The 20959-nt window shown below is 38.2% G+C and overlaps 1 protein-coding gene and 2 long non-coding RNA genes across 3 annotated transcripts in view; 2 read left to right on the top strand and 1 right to left on the bottom strand.

Annotated features, from left to right (window-relative positions):
- Positions 1 to 20959, bottom strand: part of LOC118797720 (titin-like) — a 127946-nt gene that overhangs the window by 8518 nt on the left and 98469 nt on the right. The window contains exon 7 of the mRNA XM_036556986.1: positions 12373 to 12591. Within this exon, the coding sequence (XP_036412879.1) occupies positions 12373 to 12591 (219 nt within the window). The remainder of the gene's footprint in view (positions 1 to 12372; positions 12592 to 20959) is intronic.
- LOC118798368 lies at positions 14003 to 14668 on the top strand. Its single transcript, XR_005005995.1, has 3 exons — positions 14003 to 14135; positions 14225 to 14278; positions 14594 to 14668. It is a non-coding gene; the product is annotated as an uncharacterized LOC118798368 (long non-coding RNA).
- On the top strand, positions 14659 to 20743 carry LOC118798370. The gene is made up of 3 exons (XR_005005997.1): positions 14659 to 14683; positions 20323 to 20375; positions 20545 to 20743. It is a non-coding gene; the product is annotated as an uncharacterized LOC118798370 (long non-coding RNA).

Raw genomic sequence — 20959 nt, 5'->3', positions numbered from 1 at the left:
CCCTGGAAAAGGACTATGATTATGGGGGCGGTGCTGCAAGGCTCTACAGGAAAGACAGCTGGGCAATGTTTCATAGCAAGGCAAGGCTGGCGAAGTTTTTATGTTTCCTAGTTTTTCAAACATGCCTTTTATATACTCCAACTGGCCACTTCATTAAAACCACCTCCTTGCTCCACTGACAATATAGGAGCACTCTGTAGTTCTACAGTTACAGACAGTAGTCCACCTGTTTCTCTGTATACTTTCCTACCCTGTTCTTCAATTGGCCCTAGGGTCAATCCGATTATATTTTGAGGTGCCACTGTACTTCAAGTTTCAGAGGGGAATGAACATACTACCATTTTTTTCACATGAAAGCGTCCCGGGCAAATAGGAAAAGTGTGTGTGAGCATCTGAGTGTGTGTGTGTGTGTGTGTGTGTGTGTCTGTGTGCAAAATCCTACAAGTTATTGTCATTAACTTGATCTGCAGTCTACATCACCCCTCCCCGATAGGTCAGGTTTATGCTTTCCTGTGAAAATTTTAGCTCCTATGTACTCTGCGTGTTTGTGTGTGTGTGTGTGTGTGTGTGTGTGTGTGTGTGTGTGTGTGTGTGTGTGTGAAAGAGGTATACTGAACGCACATACAAGGAGAAGGCAGGAACTCTTAACTTTTTACATGTTAATATCATCACTGTTGAGGAACATGATAAGACAGTTAAGGGAAGCTTGAAGTAGATATTAGATAAACTGTGTTTAAACTAAAGCACAAAGTGGTGTAAAAGTGTTCTAGAAGAGTCAGAGTGGAGTCTAGAGCACTGTTTTATGGTCCTGAGCAAACTTTGTGAAGGAAAAAGACATTGAGAGGTGTGCTCAAGTGTTTCAGCTTCACTATATTTCACAGTTTAAAGTCTTTCTCTTATTTTGCCCTTATATTGTATTTTACTCTTTGAAATTATGTCTATGTTATCATTTTGCAATGTGATCTTGAGTCATAAATAAATAAAAACTCATATCTGTTAAAATCTGTATTTCTTCTTAAAGATTCACAGTTTCTCAAAGCAAAGAAACAGTGCCCTCCTCCTCGCACTTCACAAACTGCAGACAAAGACAGTCAGACCAGTGATGATGTCACACCTCACAAGTGACAATGAACTGGAATTAGTATTGGTGAGAGCCAAATATCAAAATCTATTGCTGGGGTGAACTTTATAGCTACAAAGGAAATGATATCATTTACAGCCAGTCAGCATCGAAAATGAGGCCATCTTCCACAATAAGATGATGTGAGGAAATCATTGGCTGTCGGCTCTCCACCCTGAAAGACCTTCCCTCATCTAGGATGAGGAAAAGGTAGGGGGAAATCATGCCTGACCCCTCACACCCTGGTCACTCTCTTCCAGACTCAAAATAACCATCTTCTCCATAGCTTTTCAACAGAGTCAAGTCAAGTCAAGTCAAGTCAAGAGGTTTTATTGTCATTCCATCTATGTACAAGTACACAGTGGAGTGAAATTACATTTGTCGAGGAACAACAAGGTGCAACAAGGAACAAAAAGTACAAAAGTACAAAATTACAAAGTGTGAATGTGCAGACAGTGTGCAAACAAAAAATAAGCTAAAAACAATAGAATAAATATGATAAATTAAACAGACATTAGACACAGTAAACAGACCGGACACTGTAGCACCAACACAGCACAGATTTCTGGACATGAGGTAGTGGAATAAGGTGCAGACATATTTAACATGATGTGATCTGTAAGTTATGTCAGATAACATACATAAACACAGCAGTTACTGAGGTAGTAAAACAATTACTGAGGTAGTGAAAACAGTTTAAACACAGTGTAAACACAGTATTAGCAGCAATGTTCCAGATAGATAGTGCAAGTAGAGCATCAAAAGAGGTGTGTATGAGTGTGTGTGTGTGGGGTGGGGGTGGGGGGGGAGGTTAGTTCAGTCCTTGTGAGTTTAAAAACCTGATTGCTTGAGGAACAAAGCTGTTGCAGAGTCTGGCAGTGATGGCACGGATGCTTCGGTACCTTCTGCCAGATGGCAGCAGTGAAAAAAAGTCTGTGTGAGGGATGGATGGGGTGGTTCACGATGCTGGTGGCTTTGCAGATTCAGCGTGTGGTGTAGATGTCCATGATGGAGGGGAGAGAGACCCCGATGATCTTCTCAGCTGTCCTCACTATGCGCTGTAGGGTCTTGCGGTCGGAGGCGGTGCAATTCCCAAAACAGGCAATGATGCAGCTGCTCAGAATGCTCTCTACAGTCCCCCTGTAGAACATGGTGAGGATGGGAGGGGGGAGATGAACTTTCTTTAGTCTCCATAGGAAGTAGAGGCACTGCTGGGCTCTCTTGGCTATTGAGTTGGTGTTGAGGGACCAGGTGAGATTCTCTGTGATGTGGACACCGAGGAACTTGGTGCTTTGGACGATTTCCAGTGGGGCATGGTCACCCCGCACTCTTCGGAAGTCAACAACCATCTCCTTAGTTTTGTCTACATTCAAAGACAGGTTGTTGGTTCCGCACCAGTCTGTTGGCCGCTGCACCTCCTCTCTGTACGCTGACTCATCATTCTTGCTGATCAGACCCACCACAGTAATGCCATCAGCAAACTTGATGATGTGATTTGAGCTGTACTCTGCAGTCAGCAGGGTAAAGAGCAGCGGACTGTTCACATAATTATTGTGACACTTGATTTGTCATACCCTGTTTTAGCTGTTTGTTATTTTTTGCAGGTTAGCTGGCTGTAATATCATTACAAAATTGATCATCTGGAGGAATTGGAGATTATCACTCTGTGAATTTATGACGCTGAGTGGAAAAACCCTTTTCGCACCTTCAATATGTAGCATTTTACCCACAGGATTTCAATGTGTTCTGTTTTATAGTGAGGATAGACCTACTCGTACATGTATTTATATACAGAAAGATGCATTCTTTACATAATAATTGGTGAAATAACTGAGATAGACATGCATTTATATAAGCTGTGGTACTGTCATCAATCAGTATCACTGAAAACATCACTAGCAGTAATATTGTTGTTGCATGTATTGTTAATGTGTAACTACATTACAGACACTATTATAATTTTTTAAGAAAGATTTAATTGTACTGTGCTGTAATTGTACAGCACAGCTCCATGGAATGATTTGTGTCACTGGTCTGAGGGTGTTGGATATTGTATTACTTTTGAAGTTGTGAACTTACCTGCAGTCTAATGTTCAAATGTGTTGAGTAAAGCTTTCTAATAAAACCTGCACTTTTCTTACTACATGAAACACTCAAACACTCTACAAAGGAAATAAATACACAGTTAACAACATCAATCCCAGTGTGTGTGTGTGTGTGTGTGTGTGTGTGTGTGTGTGTGTGTGGAATTTCAGTTTAGATTAATTACAGTATTGGATTTCTAATCCATCATTTTCTTCTGATATCACTCTGATGCTGATACTCATCAATACTGATACTCAATATCTACAAATATAAAATATTTAGTATTTCATCAACCTCTCTACCAGACTAAATCACTCTGCTCACTCTAGGGTTTTTATACAGCTAAACAGGAAGTGATGTAACATCAGGAAAAAATTCACTATAAAATCTCACCAGACCAAGGCTACTGTTTTCCTCCCTGAATGAAGACATGCCTACCTTTCTCTGGAATCTATTTACAGGTAAGTACATTTTCCTTTCTTATTTCATTTAGTTACTTAATTAAACCTTTTCTAGACTTCCCTCTATTACTGTTCAGAAATACAACAGTGCTTAAACTGTTTAATTGCTAAAACAAGTAACATGAACTCTTAACATTTTTAAATAAAACAGTTCATACTCAACATTTTTTTTTTCTATTTTCTTTCTACTTTCATTCAGTTGCTTTTGTTGAGAGTTCAACTTCAACTTTCCATCTTAAACACTGTCAATTAATAAAGGCTATTCAAACAGCATGTGTCTGTCTGTTTGAATATGAAATGTCCCCATTAAATAGAAAGTCCATGTATATTTATATTGTGGAGGAGAGCAGCTCCATCACAGGTTGTTAATGATCTGATTAGCTCAATCAGGTGTAGAATACTAAAATGCACAGGGTAGTGGGCCTTTAGGATCAAGAGTGTGAAACACTGCTTTAAAAGCCCCAGACACTGCAGAGAAGATCTCCTCTTATCACCTTTAAGTGTTAATGTTGATGAAAACTCATCAGATAATATATTACAGTGACAGTGGTGAATAGTGAGGAGAGAAGTTGAGAAAGTTAAACGTGTCTGTTTATTACTTTATCAGTTTATTGCACTTTAATTGTGTTTGACTTTTTTCACATCAATATTAGTACCTAGCTGTCTGGCTAAGTAACTTGATTATTTTCATTACATGTTTATGTTTCAACTGTGCGCATATGGTCGGTTGCTAGGTAACAGACATGACGGTTGATTGGTGGCTTTGATTGAGTTAAGATTTCCTAACTGGAGAGGAAATAAGATACTGTAACATAAAATTCCTAAATTAGGATAAGATTTGCTTCTGTAATATTTATTTATGTAAAATCTTATTCTGACCTGTCAGATCATAACATAAGACAAAACATAATATGGCTCCTGGTCCTAAGTGAGCCTTCTGAGGGGACTGAGAACAGAGAACATTTTTGAGTAATTTTCTTTTAAGATGAACACATGAAGGTACAATTCAACAATTCATCCAATGAAGGCAAAAAAGGGAAGAAAACAAGGAAATCTGTGACAGATTCAGCCAGTACCAGCATGCTCTTAGAGCTGCTGGACAAAACAGCTTCAGCTTTTAACATTTACACTCACACTTCATTACTGCTCTGTGTTCTAATATGATATCTTTACACTGAACAGTTAGAGCATCTGCACTGAGAGCAGGTTTGACTGGAAAGAGAGACAATCCACATCCAGAAAGAGGAAGACAAACTCGGTGCTTGTGTAAAAATGACGTCTTCAGAGATTATAGACTGATCATCTGTTCTTTGGGTTTTACTGTATCATGGTAAGTTACACACAGTGGTTGTTGATATATTGCATGTATGTACTGATATAATCATCTGCTACTGGTGCTTATAAAGTCATTTCTTATGATGGAGACCACAGTTAGTCAATTAAGAATTTTTCACACCAAGTCTTGACATATTTTTAATGGAGTTGAACCTCCAGTGAGTTTTCTTAAACACTGTGAGAAAACAGGAAGACCTAAATAAAGAGAATAAAGTGTGGAGTTCACAGCCCTGTACAGGAGCTGAGATTGACTCTAACTGTATTTTTGTATGTCATTGCTGGAATTCAGACACTGCTTCTGCTCAGAGCTCCTCTCATTATTTACAAACTACAAGGACCCCACTGACCTCGAGCAGTGTTTGTTGATGGTGATTTGGACTGACACCATAACAACTTGGTTTTACTGTGGTTTAGTCTGATTTTAGTGCATCTGTACAATGCAGAAAACTAACCTTGCAATGATGAAAAATTTAAACATTGCAGTTTGTCAATTTCAGATTTCTTGTGAAAGATGGAATTAATAATAACTTTCATAACTTCTTTGTGTCAATTTTTTTACTTAAAAAAGTATGTTGCTGTGTGTGTGCAGGTGTCTGCTGGTGCAATACAGCTTCCTCTTTACATCAGTCTCATTTGTTTATTTTATGTATTTTTGTATTGTTTGTGGTATGTTTTGAAGTGCCTCACTGGCTGAGTTTTACACTGTATTCAATGAGACAGATTATGGGACAGACAAGAGTAGAACGGGACAGACAAGAGTAATCTTCCGCAATGGCACAGACGCTTCCCAGGCCAGCTGTCTGAGTGATGCTACACTGCAGCTATAAGACTTGGTGGGCTTTATAGAATTGAAATTTTAACAATATCTGTATAACTAAACAACTTTCTGAAGACACTGTACAGATTTCCTGTTGTGGCACCATAAATATCACATAGTTAAGTGGTTGATATCATAGGATGCATGATATAGGATGATTCATAGGATGATGATGATTATGATGATGATGATGATTATTATTATTGTTATTATTATCATTATTATTATTATTATTATTATTATTATTATATAAACATCCACTGTATGCAATTTTTGCACTAAACGGGTTCCTGTCATGAGTTCTTATACTCATCATATGTTTCAGGGGCTTTTGGTCAAGACTGGAGTGTGAAATACAGCCAAACTCAAATATGTGCTTTAAAGGGATCCTCAGTGTTTATGCATGGTCATTACACATACCCATCTTATCTTAAAGTGGTAAAGAAGTTTTAGGCAAAACATCTAGAGAGAAAAGTGGAATCAACTGACCTGACTAAAGATCCAGAATATTCAGGAAGGACTGAGTACTTTGAAGGTGAAAAACAACTTTTCTCTCTCAAACTGATTAATGTGACGGAGGGAGATGAGTATATGTACTGCCATACAATCATAACACACATAGAAGAACAAAGCTTTTTATTTTGTCCTCAATGTCACAGGTCAGTTATATCACAACTTTACATTTCTAATAATGATACAAAATAAATAATATCTGTAAATTTAAATGGTCAGTAATCTGATAATTGTCCTGGACAATTCATGATAGTTGTTTGTTTCCCTACTGTAGCAGATTGCTCTTTTGTGTGAACAATAACAGACAATTAGTTGACCACAGTCTTTTTGTTTGCTTGTATTTTTGTCTTCTCTTTCTTTCTTGCAGATTGTTCTTCTGTTTCACTGTAATGTTTCTCTCATGATGTTCTTTTTCCTCCATCCTCTCAGGCCTCAGAGTGGAGAGTCCTGAATGTGTTTCAGAGGGAAATGCAACACGTCTAACCTGTACGACCACCTGCACTCTGACAGACAGACCAACATACATCTGGTATAAAAAACAGACGCCGTATTGATACAAATGATGAAGAAAACAACACCCTCTCCCTGCAGCTGACTAGAATAGAGGACACAGGCAGTTACAGCTGTGCTGTGAAAGGATATGAACATCTTTCTTCTCCTGCTGTCCCACTCAGTGTCAGATGTGAGTACATGCTGTCAGCTTGTCAGGTTTACAGAATATAAGTACAGTGGCTTTGGCTTATGAGCTGATTTTTATTTGTCTCAACATTTTTTTTTTTTTAACAACAATGTCAATCTTTTGTTTTGAAATTCTACTACCATATTGAATTATATATGGCATTATTTTTTACATTTATTTCGTTTACAGAACATGATATATTAAAATATTAATTTCAGACATTATTAAGTATCAACAACAGTAATAATAATAATAATAATAATAATAATAATAATAATAATAATAAATCAACCTTTAGATCCTTCAAAGAGCATCTCAGAATAACTTTATATTGTTGGTAAGGTGAAGTGAAATGAAAGTTAACTCTGTGATTGTCAGAAAAACTCAGAAACCAGAAAAACGCATTAAATTTTAAATATTTTTAATGCTGAGGTTTATTGAGAAGATTCAGTTAAAAACAGATGAATTAATATATTTCATTATTGTAATAAACTCTATTTCAGCTGTCCCCTCTGTGATCGCGTATGTAGCTGTTGTGGCTGTTCTTTGTGGGCTTGCAGCTCTTCTCACTGTGCTTATCTGGTAAGAGTCTGGTAAGAGTCCATCTCAAAACCTATATGAAAAATAACATTTTTCAGTTTTTAACATTATTAATGTTAATGTAAATAACATTAACAGTTTTTTCTCTGGATAAATACTGATTATTTTCTGAGAGCAGGTACATGAGGCAGAAGAAAAGGACAGATGAACATGACTATCAGGTGAGAAGATACCAAACTCTAGATATCAGTCTGTCTGTAGCCAATAGTAATCCAGGAGGAACGTTTATGTCAGTACTACTTCCTGCCTCTAGATGGCAATGCAGGATTAGGGTATATGAAATTTAACTGCACCCATTACAGGTAAACAGTTAGAGCACTGTCTGAGGCACTGGTTCCAAATGGTGCATTAAAACATGTCCTACAACTGAGACTGTATTTGTCGTTACATTCAAATGTTTATGATTAATTCGTTTGACAATAAGAAATCACATTTCACGCTGTCTGTGCAAAGCACAGAACGACACTTACACAGCTCTTCAGCCCACAGCCAGGTCCTCTGATGATGTGTGAAGTACATGACTTACAGTAAGTCTCTTCAGACTAAAGGTCCACTTGGTTACTTACTCATTTTTCAAGTGGTATTTTTAGGCCGTGGTCAGGATAAAGTTCTTACAGTAAAGTTATTAAACTAGTGATGATTCTTAAACTCATTCCATCTACTCTCTACACCTTCTCTAACCATCCTCTGTCCAGAACGCTGACCCTAATGCTAAGGACGACACGTACACAGCTCTTCAGCCCACAGCCAGGTCCTCTGATGATGTGTACCACACACTTGCAGTAAGTGTCTCTTCACAAATCCTCCCTCTAGATCTGTAAAGAATTCCTAACTCAGAAAACTAAATGGAGAATCTTATACAAGTTTCTCTTCTCAGTTTATACATTGTAGACTTCAGTAGCTCATTATATTACACACTTCTTACTGTATTGAGGAATCCTTATATTAATTCAGAGGAGGTTAATGAAAGCCTGATTTAAAGGAGAAATAATTGTATAAAACACAGTTTTTTTTGCTACATTGTTATTTAAGATGTGTATTACATCTAAATTAAAATAAGTGTTACAATATTAATAAACCTACACATTAGCTAAAGCTAGGCATTTAGTATGCAACTTTGTGAAAAAGCTAGTGTAATATTAGATTGTCTTGATGTCTTGTTAACTTAGTGCTATTTGTCATTTGATGATACCTAAACTTGTCAATTTTTTTTTTTTTTCTGATACATTTCACATCAATGAAACTTCTTTGCACAAACCCAATTCCAAAACAGTTGGCTTAGTAGGTTAAATGCAAGTAAAACCAGAAGGCAATGATTTATGAATGTACTTTGACTTTGTACTTTGTACAAAAATGGTTTGAACAAAAAGTACAAAGACAAAATAGTTCATGATTTATCTTATCAGCTTCATTTTTTTTGCAACTATATATTAATTCTGAAATGGAGGCCTGCAAACACATTTCTAGGAGTTTGCTTTTTAAGATGAGAAAAAAAATAAAAAAAAAAACATCTTAAATAGGTGTTGCAATCATGCTTGGATATAAAACAAGCATTCAAGAAATACTTAGTCCTTTATGAGTGATGATGGGCCGAGGCTCACCACTTTGCCGTAAAATGCATCAGCAAGAAATCTAACAGTTTAAAAATAACATTCTTCAGCCAGTGATTGCAAGGATTATAGGTGTTTCACACTCTGTGGAGCAAAATAACATCAAAAGATTCAGTGAATCTGGAGAAATCTGTAACTGAAAAGGCTGAAAAATCACAAATGAATGCCCTTGACCTTCGACCCCTCAGACGGCACTACATGGGGGTTTGGGAATACTTTGACAAAACATTGACAATAAAAACTGACCATTGCTGCACCCACAAATGTAGGTTAAGACTTATCAATTCACATTGGAAGCCATATGTGAACAATATCCAGAAACGCTTCTAACTGCTCTTGATTCAGGCTCATCTGCAATGAACTGTTGCCCAGTGGAAGTGTGTTTTGAAGTCTGTTGGGTCAAACTTTCAGATTGTCTGTAGAAGTAATGGATGTCGTGCTCTTCAGGCCAAAGAAGAAAACAAACATCCAGATTATTACCAGCGTAAAGTTCAAACGCCAGCATCTACCACAGTATGGTGGGGGTTATTAGTGGGTAACTTGTACAACTGTGAAAGCACCTCACTATTAATGCAGAACACATTTTGGGGAAAATATGCTGCCTTTTAGACGCCGTCTTTTTCAGGGACGTCAATGCATATTTCAAAATGACAACGCAAAGAAACATTCTGCAAGTGTTACAACCGCATAGCTGTGTAATCAGAGATCGTGGGTGCTACACTGTAACGGGTTTTGCAATTTTTAATATTATTATTGCTGGAACCTTATGTGAGGGTGTGAGGTAACCCAGATTTATTTGAAGTCTACAGACCAGGGCAAGAGAGAGAAACGCTCACACCAAGGATGCTTCAGAAAAGAGAATTTATTGGCTAAATATCAAACTACTTTTGGACTACATTCAATGATAAACAATATAAAATAAAACAAGAAAACAAAACAAAACAGAATGATAGTAATGAAAGACAAAACAGCTCGAGTAAGTTAGAGTGATTCACGGCTAAATGGTATGAGGCAGTGTGGTTTGGGGAGTCGCTTGGGAGAGCCTCTAGAGAATTAACCTAAGCCTGGACGGGAAGAACTATATGGCTGGATGTACTTATATAAGTTCTCTTATTAAATAAATTGGCGTCAGGGCCCTGACTGCAAATTGATGGTTCCAGCTTACGTGGGAGTCGGGGGCTGACTTCAGGCGGGGTCGTCTCAGGACAGACTCGATCGAAGGCTGGAGCTCACGTGGTGGTTCCGCTCCTCGCTGGCCGTGGATGCTGCATCTCCATGCGGGCACGCGCCTTCCCGTCAGTGATTGGGCAGAGGCGTCTCGTGGCCGTCTGACGGTGGAGCTTGGGTGGCCTTTCGAGGGTCGATCTGTTCACAGATCAGTGCGTGGCTCTGGGTGCGATGCTGGTGTATAGGCGAACAGGCAAATAAACAAAGGTTTCAGATCTGATAATTTAGCGTCCTAATACTTCTGACCTGTCTTTCTGACCTGTCTTTCTGACCTAGGCCGGCACAAACTTAGAAACTTGTTGCGAATGCAGGAACTCACTGAATTTTGCAGTGCACTCTGGTTTTGTTCGGCTGGAGGCCCTACCCTTTGGAGGTGGTGCCAGAGTGCTGATAGGTTCTCTTCACATAAGGTTCTCTGATTGGTTGTGCATAGTTTGAGAAATGCCTTCCCCAAAATCACTGCCTCCTTTGTTTCAGCTAGTTTAAACAAAGAAAAGAATATTTCTGTATCATCCAATTGGTTTAACTTTCAAAATCAAGGAATGAACAATTTAGATATTCAGGCATGTTTCTAAGAGAGAGTTTAACCTTTGTTACCTGATACACAATACATGTCAAAGAACACAGGTACTACTTGCCTATCAACTCTGAACATGACCCAATGCATGAAAAAAATAAAATCAACAATAAAAGGAAAGGAACAAAGGAAGAAAGAAAAGAAAACCACATTCAGGATACATCTTGGTCAATGGTCTAAACTCATAGCAATTAAATGGTTGGGTCTGACTGTTATCAAAGTTATACTCTACGTATTTCTAGCACTTAACGATAGAAAAAGATACAGGTAATATTTAGGTACTACCCAACAACAATATTAATACCACAAGTAGTATTACTTACAGATCATAGAAACATCGATAATCAAGTAAACAAAGCACGAATCATCAAGCAGAATCAAGCAGACAAAGCACGAAGTTTTCTTGCTTTTTATAAGCACAAGTCCTTACGGTGGTCATGCGGTAATTTGCGGTTTCACCCCTTGGGGGTGCTGTGGGTCCATGCTTGAGATCCCTAGGGAATTTAGAAAGTTGTAATTTTGCCGTCCAAAGTCGTACAAATTCCGTTTTGGTATGTCTAGTTTAGTTAAAAAGAGTTCTAACGAATGGTTGTAGTTTGGAGGGGACAAGTACCTTAGAAATGTACTTTCTGTTACTTGGGATAAGAAGTTGTCCACAGGATTTTGGAGAGCCGTGCAGCTGCATTCCAGTGAAGGGTCCTGTTTTTCTCCAGGTCAAAGGAGAGGGGTGCAGCCTCTTGATTCAGCCATAAATCGACTGATTTTGGGAGTTGGGGGTGATAAGTGACAGATTTACACCTCCAGCTCCAGACTCGCTGGAGCCAAAAGGCTTTTAGCTTTTGGTTGTTGATGAGTTTAAGTAAACATTCAACTTGAGGTCATGTTTCGGCCAGTGTTCGTTTCAGCCAGTGTTCACTACAACACTAACCTGAATGCAGTTCAAAACTGTCTTATTAGGCTCAAAATACAAATTCAAAGAAAGGATCTATATGTTTGTACAGCTGAAGACCTTATACAACAGAATTTGACACTTTCAAAACTGGATCAATTTCAGACTTTATTCCTCAAACAATTATTAAGTGTTGTTGCAAGGAAAGACAATGTAATATAGTAGTAAACATGTTTTTGTCACAACGTTTTTGGAATGCATTGCAGGCATTAACTTCGAAATGAGCATGTATTTACAGGTTCACAAAGGAACGCATCAAATATTTTCATTTTAATACAGACCAAACAGAATTTACAGAATTTACTAATTACTGTTTATGTATGTTTTTATTAGTCTTTCACATACTGTTCCAAGGTTTTTGAAATTGAGTTTGAATGATAGCCAGCTACCAGGGTACACCAAGGAGCCCTGCCAGCATCTCCATGTCGTGCGGCAGGCCAGAAGGCAAGGGGACATGGCCCTGAGAGAGGACCGAGTGTGCTTTCTGCTCAGAAGCAGGCACCCTGGGGCTTTTGGGCAGGCTGGGATGGTGCACAGGCCGGGACTTCAGCCCACACACCTCAAAGACTTTGTTTGTGCTGTGTGGGTCACTGGGACGACTGACCCTCAAGGGTGGAGCTGTGTGGCACCACCACAGGTGCCATGCTATGTGATGAGCTTAGGAGGTGTGGCCATGCAAAGTCTCTCTTGGGAGGTGCATCACTGTGTTTATTGGAGTAATTGTGTCTGAGCAGGCTGGGCTTTGATGTTACAATACATAATAATCATTATATTAATGATCTGTGAAGTAATGTTATGATCTTGATTATTTGTTTATGCTTTGTCAATGTAGGTGTTAAATAAGTGGTGGGCTCTGTTGTGGTTTCACTTCAGGAAGTTTTGGCTCAACTAGCTGAAAGTTAGAGGGGGGCTGTGCTTCAGGCTCATATAGAACTTATTCACATATGCTATATCTGTTGCTCTAGACAACATTAATTATATTCTGAGACAGGATCTAAAAAAATATTAGTTGTAATGGGTTGTTGTTCTTCTCAGTGTGCTGCCCTCAAGGGTGCTCTGAAGTGTGGTTTACAGGAAAATAAATAATATTTGATCTAATTTGGACCTGTTGTTTTCTTTTTTGTGAAATGGTAGGAGTATGGGAATATATGTGTAGAGCAGTTTACTTTACGAATGCATACCTTTAAATAACGCTGTGGAAGTAAAGGTTTGAAGTTAATGCTTCAGTTCACAATACTTTACAAAGTGCATTGTTCACTTCCTCAGACAAACCACGTGTGATCAGTTCTTTCGGTTTAACCTAGTGATGGTCTTCATGTGTCTTTACTTCACCATCACTTCAAACTGCTGAACTTCACTGTAGCTGTAAGGAGTGATGAGCTTTCAGAGAGGAAGTCTGATTATTACTGTCTGCAATGAATATTCTTCAGCTTTTTATTTGTGTCATTCTCTTGGGTAAGTTATACTTCTTTTTTTACAAGAATCTCACTGCATTTTATGCAAAACACTAGAAAAATATGACAGATGGAGATGGATATTGATTTTGTGCATTGACACCCATTTGACAGCAATGAGATACAAAACATCTGGACTTAAAATTAATGGATATGAAAGGGGCTCAGTCTCAATTACATGCTCTCATAATTGGGCTGGCAGTAACTTGAAGTACTTCTGCAAAGACCCGTGTAAAACAGATGAGGATATTCTAATAGACTCTATCAAGAGATCTTCTGGTAGATTTCAGCTGAAGGATTCTGGGACGGGAGTCTTCACTGTGGAAATTGCTCGACTGAATAAGGAAGATGCTGGGAAATACTGGTGTGGAGTGGACAGGGTTTTTTGTGATACATATAATGAAGTGATACTTACAGTCCTTGAAGGTAGGATTTTAATGTTAATGTCTGGATAAAAACAACAAAGCTACAACTTGAGCTACAAAACTAAAACTACCACGGCCATTAATGAACACATGGAGGTCTTCTTTTTACTTCGTTTCCTGCTCTCTCTCTCTCTCTCTCTCTCTCTCTCTCTCTCTCTCTCTCTCTCTCTCTCTTTCTCACATACTCACACAGCACCGCAGACCTCTCCACCACCGAGCTCAAGCACTCATATTCCAACAACAGTTACTTCTCTAGGAAACATTTCAACAACTAATGCCACAGGTACTTGCACAAACACCTACAAACCTGTTATATATTTCAGACACATTTATATGAGCAATTCAAACTGAATAATTATTCTACTCTTATAGTTTCTATTTCAGCCTCAACGGCATCAGATCAGCCAAATGATGCCAAAATACCAGGTGAGAATATTCCAGTTTTTCTTGCTGGCATATTAGGATCTACATCATAGCCAACATTAGAGTACATGAGTCTCAACTTTAGCTTCTGTCACCATGGTTACAGAGTGCAGAGGAACAAGTGTGGTTGACTGACACTCAGTGGCAGCTCTGTTGTGGTTTTACCTCAGGAAGTTGTGGCTCAGCTAGCTGAAAGTTAGAGGGGGGCTGTGCATCAGGCTCATCTGTTGCTCTAGATATCATTATATTCTGAGGCAGGATCATAAAAAGTTCCCTGAAATTAATTCAATTTTGATATATATTTATTTGTTTTGCCAGACTGGCAGATTTACCTCATTGCCTCTGTATGTGTCTTACTGCTGACGTCTGTGATTTGGATTCAGGTGATTTTAGCCTTATATCACAAAGGTAAGATATGGAAATTCACACACACACACAGACTCACAAACTTAGGACAGTATATGTGCAGTTTTAATATATTTTAACATATACAGCACTGTGCCAAAGTCAGAGACCACCATGTTGTTTCTTTACTTTGCATTCACAAAGGTAATTAAGTACAAGTTAATAATTTTTCAGTGTCAGGAAGAAAAGCAGACAAAATACATTTAAGGGAAAATTGCACAAAAGCCTCCGTAATTTGTCCACTCCTTACTTTTGTGCACTCCACCTGCTGCAATTTTAATTGATTGGACATGGTTTGGAAAGGCACACACCTAGTCTTTGTACTGCATTGTGAGGACAAAAAACAAACCATGAAGTCCAAGGAACTGTCTGTGAATCTTCACGATCACATTTACATGTTTCAGATGATCCAACTGATTTTAATACAAGATAAAGACAACATAAATAAACACAAAATGCAGCTTTTATATGATCATTCCATTTATTAAAGATAAAGATTTTTTAAAGACCTATATCACATATGTCAAAAAGGTAACTGCCCCCTTTAGCCTAATGACTGGTTGTGCCACCCTTGGCAGTAACAACTGCAATCAAACATTTGCAAGAACTTGCGATGGGTCTTTTATATCACTGTGGAGGAGTTTTGGCCCACTTTTCTTTGCAGAATTGCTACACTGAAGAGCATGAAACGCCCATTTCCAAGTATGAAACGCCCATTTAATGTCTTGCCACAGTATCTCAATGGGATTCAGGTCAGCACTTTGACTCAGCCACTCCAAAACCTTAATTTAGTTGTTTTGAGCCATTCATAGCGTCACGGTCTTCTCTGTCCCTGTCTTCATCTGTTTTCTTGCCCTGTGTTTTAGCCATGTGCTCTTTATCCATGTGCTTTTGTTTTGGTTCTTGTGCTCCACCCTTTCACGACTTTTAGTATGTCTTTTTATGTCTGTAGTCTGTCTCAGAGGTGGGTAGTAACGTACTACATTTACTCCGTTACAATTACTTAAGTAACTTTTCAAACAAATTGTACTTTTAAGACTTGTTTTAAAAGAGATTACTTTATACTTTTACTCGAGTACATTTGCGAAGTGAAAAATTTACTTTTACTCCGTTACATTTGTAAATAATTTTTAATTTTAATTTGTTTTAATTTGTTTGTGTGGTTTGTTCATACGCATCTTAAATCGCTCCCTTCACCAATCAAAATCATCTAACGCAACTCTGTTCACTAATCAAAAGCATCTTACATGACTTCATTTGACCAACCAATTGCACTCATATGTATACTGAAAACTACAGGTACCTAGTCATTAACTGCCGTGGGCTCTGTGGAACCACAGATTTCAGCTCGTTGCTGGACTGCGATGGCTCAAACAGACGACACTGTGGAAGGAGAGCATGCTTGGCCTCATATCGATGTTTTCTCTACAGGCTACCAAAACCAATAGTTATGTCATGCACTGCCTTCAACCTGAAAAACAGCAAAAAGCAACGAGTATTATGCAGGACACTGATGTTAAAAGTTGTTTTATTTTAGCAGTGATTATATTAGTAATGTTAATAGTGACCACTGCACACAAATTAATCTTGTATTTTAGTTTACGTCTTGAGTGAGCTAAGTTTACCAATGCTGTCTCTAGCTGGCATTTTTTATAAACGGGCCTTTGGAATGAGATGCGGAGCCCCATAGAGAGTCACTAATGAGAAAAATATAGTGAGGAGGAAAATCTGTCCCCGCAGTTTAGTAATCCGTACTCTTAGTTTATAAACTGTGCCGACGGATTTGTAAACTGTACTCTCGGTTAGCAAAACTGTACTGACGGATTTGTGAACTGTGAAAAGCAAACACTGCCTCCCACAGCTACGGTACAGGCCTCATTTATGAGATATTTTGAGAAATAATTTTGTGACATTTCTGAATGAGGGCAGGCAATTGGACGACATAACTTTGTCGACTTTTCATGATGAAAGGATAAACATAAGCAAGTAACGTTAACGTGACATAAGGTGTTTAAGACATTATACGCAAGAATGCAATTTTACCAGCACTGATGCATTTCAGTCAACATAAATTTCAAGTTATGACTGCAAGAAAAATCAAGAGTTCATACATTATATTGCATTTTGCATTTGTTTCAGAAACTGTTTGCAAAATGGGAGTGATGGGAGTAGAATGATTGAAAATAACATTTTTTGTTGGCATGTAAAAGCCAGAGCATAAGATCCAAGAGTTTGAACTTACTGTAGGTTTTGTGGATCTGCAGGTATTTTATTCATGTTATTTATGTTCTTCAAGATTTTTATTATCTGTTGTTTTAAAAGGGTATAGGAATTGGTCCTTATTTAAGTTTGCACATGGCTATTTTACATTTTGTTTATTGTATTACAATAATTTGAAAGGAAAATATGTTTTGGACATTCTTGATTTGGCATTTGTATGTGATAAGGCTATGATTTTGCAGTTCTATTATGATTATTAAACAAAATTGGTGAAGTAACTCTGTAGTTGAGTAATCTTTTGGCTAAATACATTCTTACTTTTGCTTAATAATTTTAATGACTACTTTTACTTGTACTTGAGTAATCATTATTTTAAAGTAACAAAACTTTTACTTGAGTTTAGTTTTTGGCTACTCTACCCACCTCTGGTCTGTCTCCTCCCTCTCTCAGGTGTTCCCCATTTGTTGTAGTCTTTATCAAGCCCTTTGTTTCAGTCAGTGTGGGTCTGGTCTACTTGTCACTTTGTCACATGTGGTGTTTGCCTGCCTACCTCATGTATTTTGTTTGCTTTGTTTAGACCTTGTAGTTTGTTACCTTGTACTTTGTATTTTGCTAGTTTGTGTTGTTCATTAAAGTCTGCTCACACATATATCCAGCTGCCTTGCTCACTACACACATGACACATAGGTGGATATGCTTGTGTGCTTTGGTTCATTGACCTACGTCAAAAATTAACTGCACTTGAGCTTTAGGTCACAAACTGACAGGCAGACATTCTCCTTCAGGATAGAGGTGATGGTTCCATCAATTATGACAAGTCGTCCAGGTCCTGCAGAAACAAAGCAGCCCCAGACCATCACACTACCACCACCTCGTTTCACTGTTGGTATGATGTTCTTATGGTGAAATGCAGTATTAGTTTTATGCCAGATGTACTGGAACCCATGTCTTACAAAAAGTTACACCTTTGACACATGAGTTCACAGAATACTATCCCAGAAGTCTTGGGGGTCACCTAGAAGTTTTTTGGCAAATGCAAGACAAGCCTTTGTGTGCTTTTTAGTCAGCAGTGGTTCCAACTTGCAGCTTCCATTTTTGCCCAGTGTTTTTCTTATTGTGGAATTGTGCACATTAACCTTAACTGAGGCAAGTGAGGTCTGCAGCACTTAGATGCTCAACTGGGTTCTTTCATGACCTCCTGGATGAGTTCTCAATGCGATCTTTGTGTAATTTTAGTAGGCTAGCCACTCCTGGGAAAGTTCAACACAGTTTCGAGTTTTCTCCTTTTGTGAATAAAGGCTCTTACTGTGGTACTGTGCTGGAGTCCTATTTAGGTTCTATTTAAGTAATGTTTAGTTTTAACAGGTCTGGCAGTAATCATGTCTGAGTGTGGATAGTGATATTGAACCCAATATGTTGAATTTGGTTAACTGGTTGATTTTGTAGCTAAGGGGCAGTTACTTTTTAACATAGGGCCCGGTAAGGCTTTCCTTCAAAAAAATGAAACATAAAACTTTAACAAATATGCAAAAACAGAAGAAATTGGGGAGGGGGCAAATACTTCACAGCATTATAGATCAGGGCAAGGATATAAAACAACACCTAAGTGGTTCCAGACTAATTTTGATATGGAAGAAACTTAGTACAACTTTAAACCTTCCTAGAGTTGGCTGTCCAGACAAATTTGGATCCAGGAAATAAGTGCTTTGGTCAAGCAGGTAAAAAAAAAGAACTCAATGTTCACACTAAAATAGCTCCAAAAGTCTTGTGTAGAGATGGGAGCACCATGCAAACTCAGACTGGGATGACTGTTCACAGTTTAACAATCCCAAAGCATAAAAAACAAAAACCACACTGGAGTGGCTTCTGGGAAAGTCACTGAATGTCCTTGCTTGACCCAACCAATGGCCACACTTAAACACCAACAGATCTGTAGCTATAGCTGCTGTCAAAGCGATACATACAAAGTACTGAATAAAGGATCTGAATACTTTTGTGAATAAAATATTTCAGATTTCAATTTTTAAGCCTTTTCTAAAAAAAAAAAAAACTCTAACGTTTTCATATATTTAATTGATGAGTAAAAAGGCGAGCAGTCTGAATACTTTATGAATCCACTGTATGTATACAGGGAGGCATAAAGGAGCTATCTTTAAAAATGATTTAAATATGCAGTGGAAATGGGACTCCTAACAACTATACAAGACCTGTTAGACCACTAGAACGGTCCCCATCAGATAAAAAGCACTTTCATCTTTAAGAGAGAGGAGAACATTTATTCTTGCTTAAGACCTGAAAAATTAACACCACTTCAGCCAACACATGGCATGACATATTGTAGCATTTAACAATTTTAAAGGAGGCAAAGCTGATGCACAAGTCATTGAGCATTATTAAAGGGTTGTAGTTGGCCATGTAGCATTGCAACCAAGGACAGGTGGTTTGCATGTACTTTGCATATACTTCAGCACTAAGTCGTCCCATTCAGTGAGCTTGAGTGGCCTGACACTTCACTGCCGATTTGCTGTTTTCAGACATTTTTTTACTTCGCAATAATAGTATTTAAAGTTGAACAAACATGTTGGAAAAGTGGCATCCTATGATAGTGCCATATTCAAAGTCACTGAGTGTCACGCCTCGGGCGGATTCAGACTACATTTCCCAGAATGTGTTGTGAGATCACGTGGATGAGCAACTTCCCTCAGACTCAGAGTCCAGAGCGGACTCCATTGCCCACAATCCCTTGGGAGATCATATGACTTTGGACAGTCGTTCACGAACCTATCAGCGCTCACAGTCCCCAGAGTATTAAGAATGAGCACCTGTGGTTGTAGTCATATGACTCATTTAGAATAGCATATAAGCCCGGGCTTTAGATATAGTCATTGCGAAGGTATTGCTTCTCTTTGAACATAGTGAGCATTTTTCTGATCTGTCTGTGATTGCCCGTTATGACCCACTTTTGTTAAACTGACCTTGATTTTTCCCTATTCCTTTTTGTACCTTTGCTAATTGTTTTTTGGATCTGTGTTTGGACCTTTTGCCTGCCTTTTGATGATGATTTCGGCTCACTCCCTTGGTTTTTGTCTGCCCATTGTTATGATCACTTCAGTGACATTTTGCTGCCTTTTGGTTATGAGCCACACTTGTTTTTTGACCATGCCTTTGTCACATGTTAATAAAACCCTGTTTGCATTTTTCGCGAGCGTCTGAATTCCGTTGCATCGTCACACTGAGCTTATCAATACCACCCATTCTACACCCGGTGTTTGTCTGTGTAGATTTCATGGCTGTATCTTTGATTTCATGAATGTGACAGTTGGGAGCAGCTGAAAAAGTCTGATTAGGAATGTCCACATATGTTTGGCCATGTAATGTATATGTAAATCACTCTTAGTTTCGATGTATTTTCTGTTATGCAGTATGTGCTCATCCCATATCGGGGTCATTCCAGTGCTGCTTAAGAAGACGAGAGGTGAGTTTAGCTTAGCATAACATCTAAAGAAGGCTTTGGCCATCATATTGATATATTAGATCAAAAGCAATGTCATATTTTACTTTCATTCATGATTTCATTGTGATTGACTAACCATATCTTATATCAAAAGTGTATTGAACAATAACGTTCCTTTTATCTTCTACAGTTTGATGTATCTGAATATGATGGAAATTCATTTGGAAAGAAGAGTTCAGTCACCCAGAGTCATCCTCCAGTTGCTGAAGACACAGAGCCAGACTACGAGAACATCTTTAATGCTACCGCCAAATTCCCTGCAGAGCAGAATATATACTGTAATCAGTAGAAATACAAAGATCACCTACAGAACTGTGCAAATGTCAGAGACCACCTTTCATTTATTCAATTTCCAGCTAACACAGCCATTAAGAACAAGTTATTTATTTTTTCAGCATCAATAAAAAAAAGCAGAAAACCTATTTAGCAGAAAATTACAAATTGTGCACAAATATTGATGATATAGCATTTTTTTGTAGATTTAGTGTCCACTCTTTACCTTTTTTACAGCTTCTATTATTTTCATGAGACCTGCTTTCAGTTTT

Source organism: Colossoma macropomum, unplaced genomic scaffold, assembly GCF_904425465.1.
Source record: "Colossoma macropomum unplaced genomic scaffold, Colossoma_macropomum, whole genome shotgun sequence".
NCBI lineage: Eukaryota > Metazoa > Chordata > Actinopteri > Characiformes > Serrasalmidae > Colossoma > Colossoma macropomum.
Note: the sequence above shows the minus strand (reverse complement) of the source record. Positions and strands in the feature narration are given on the sequence as shown.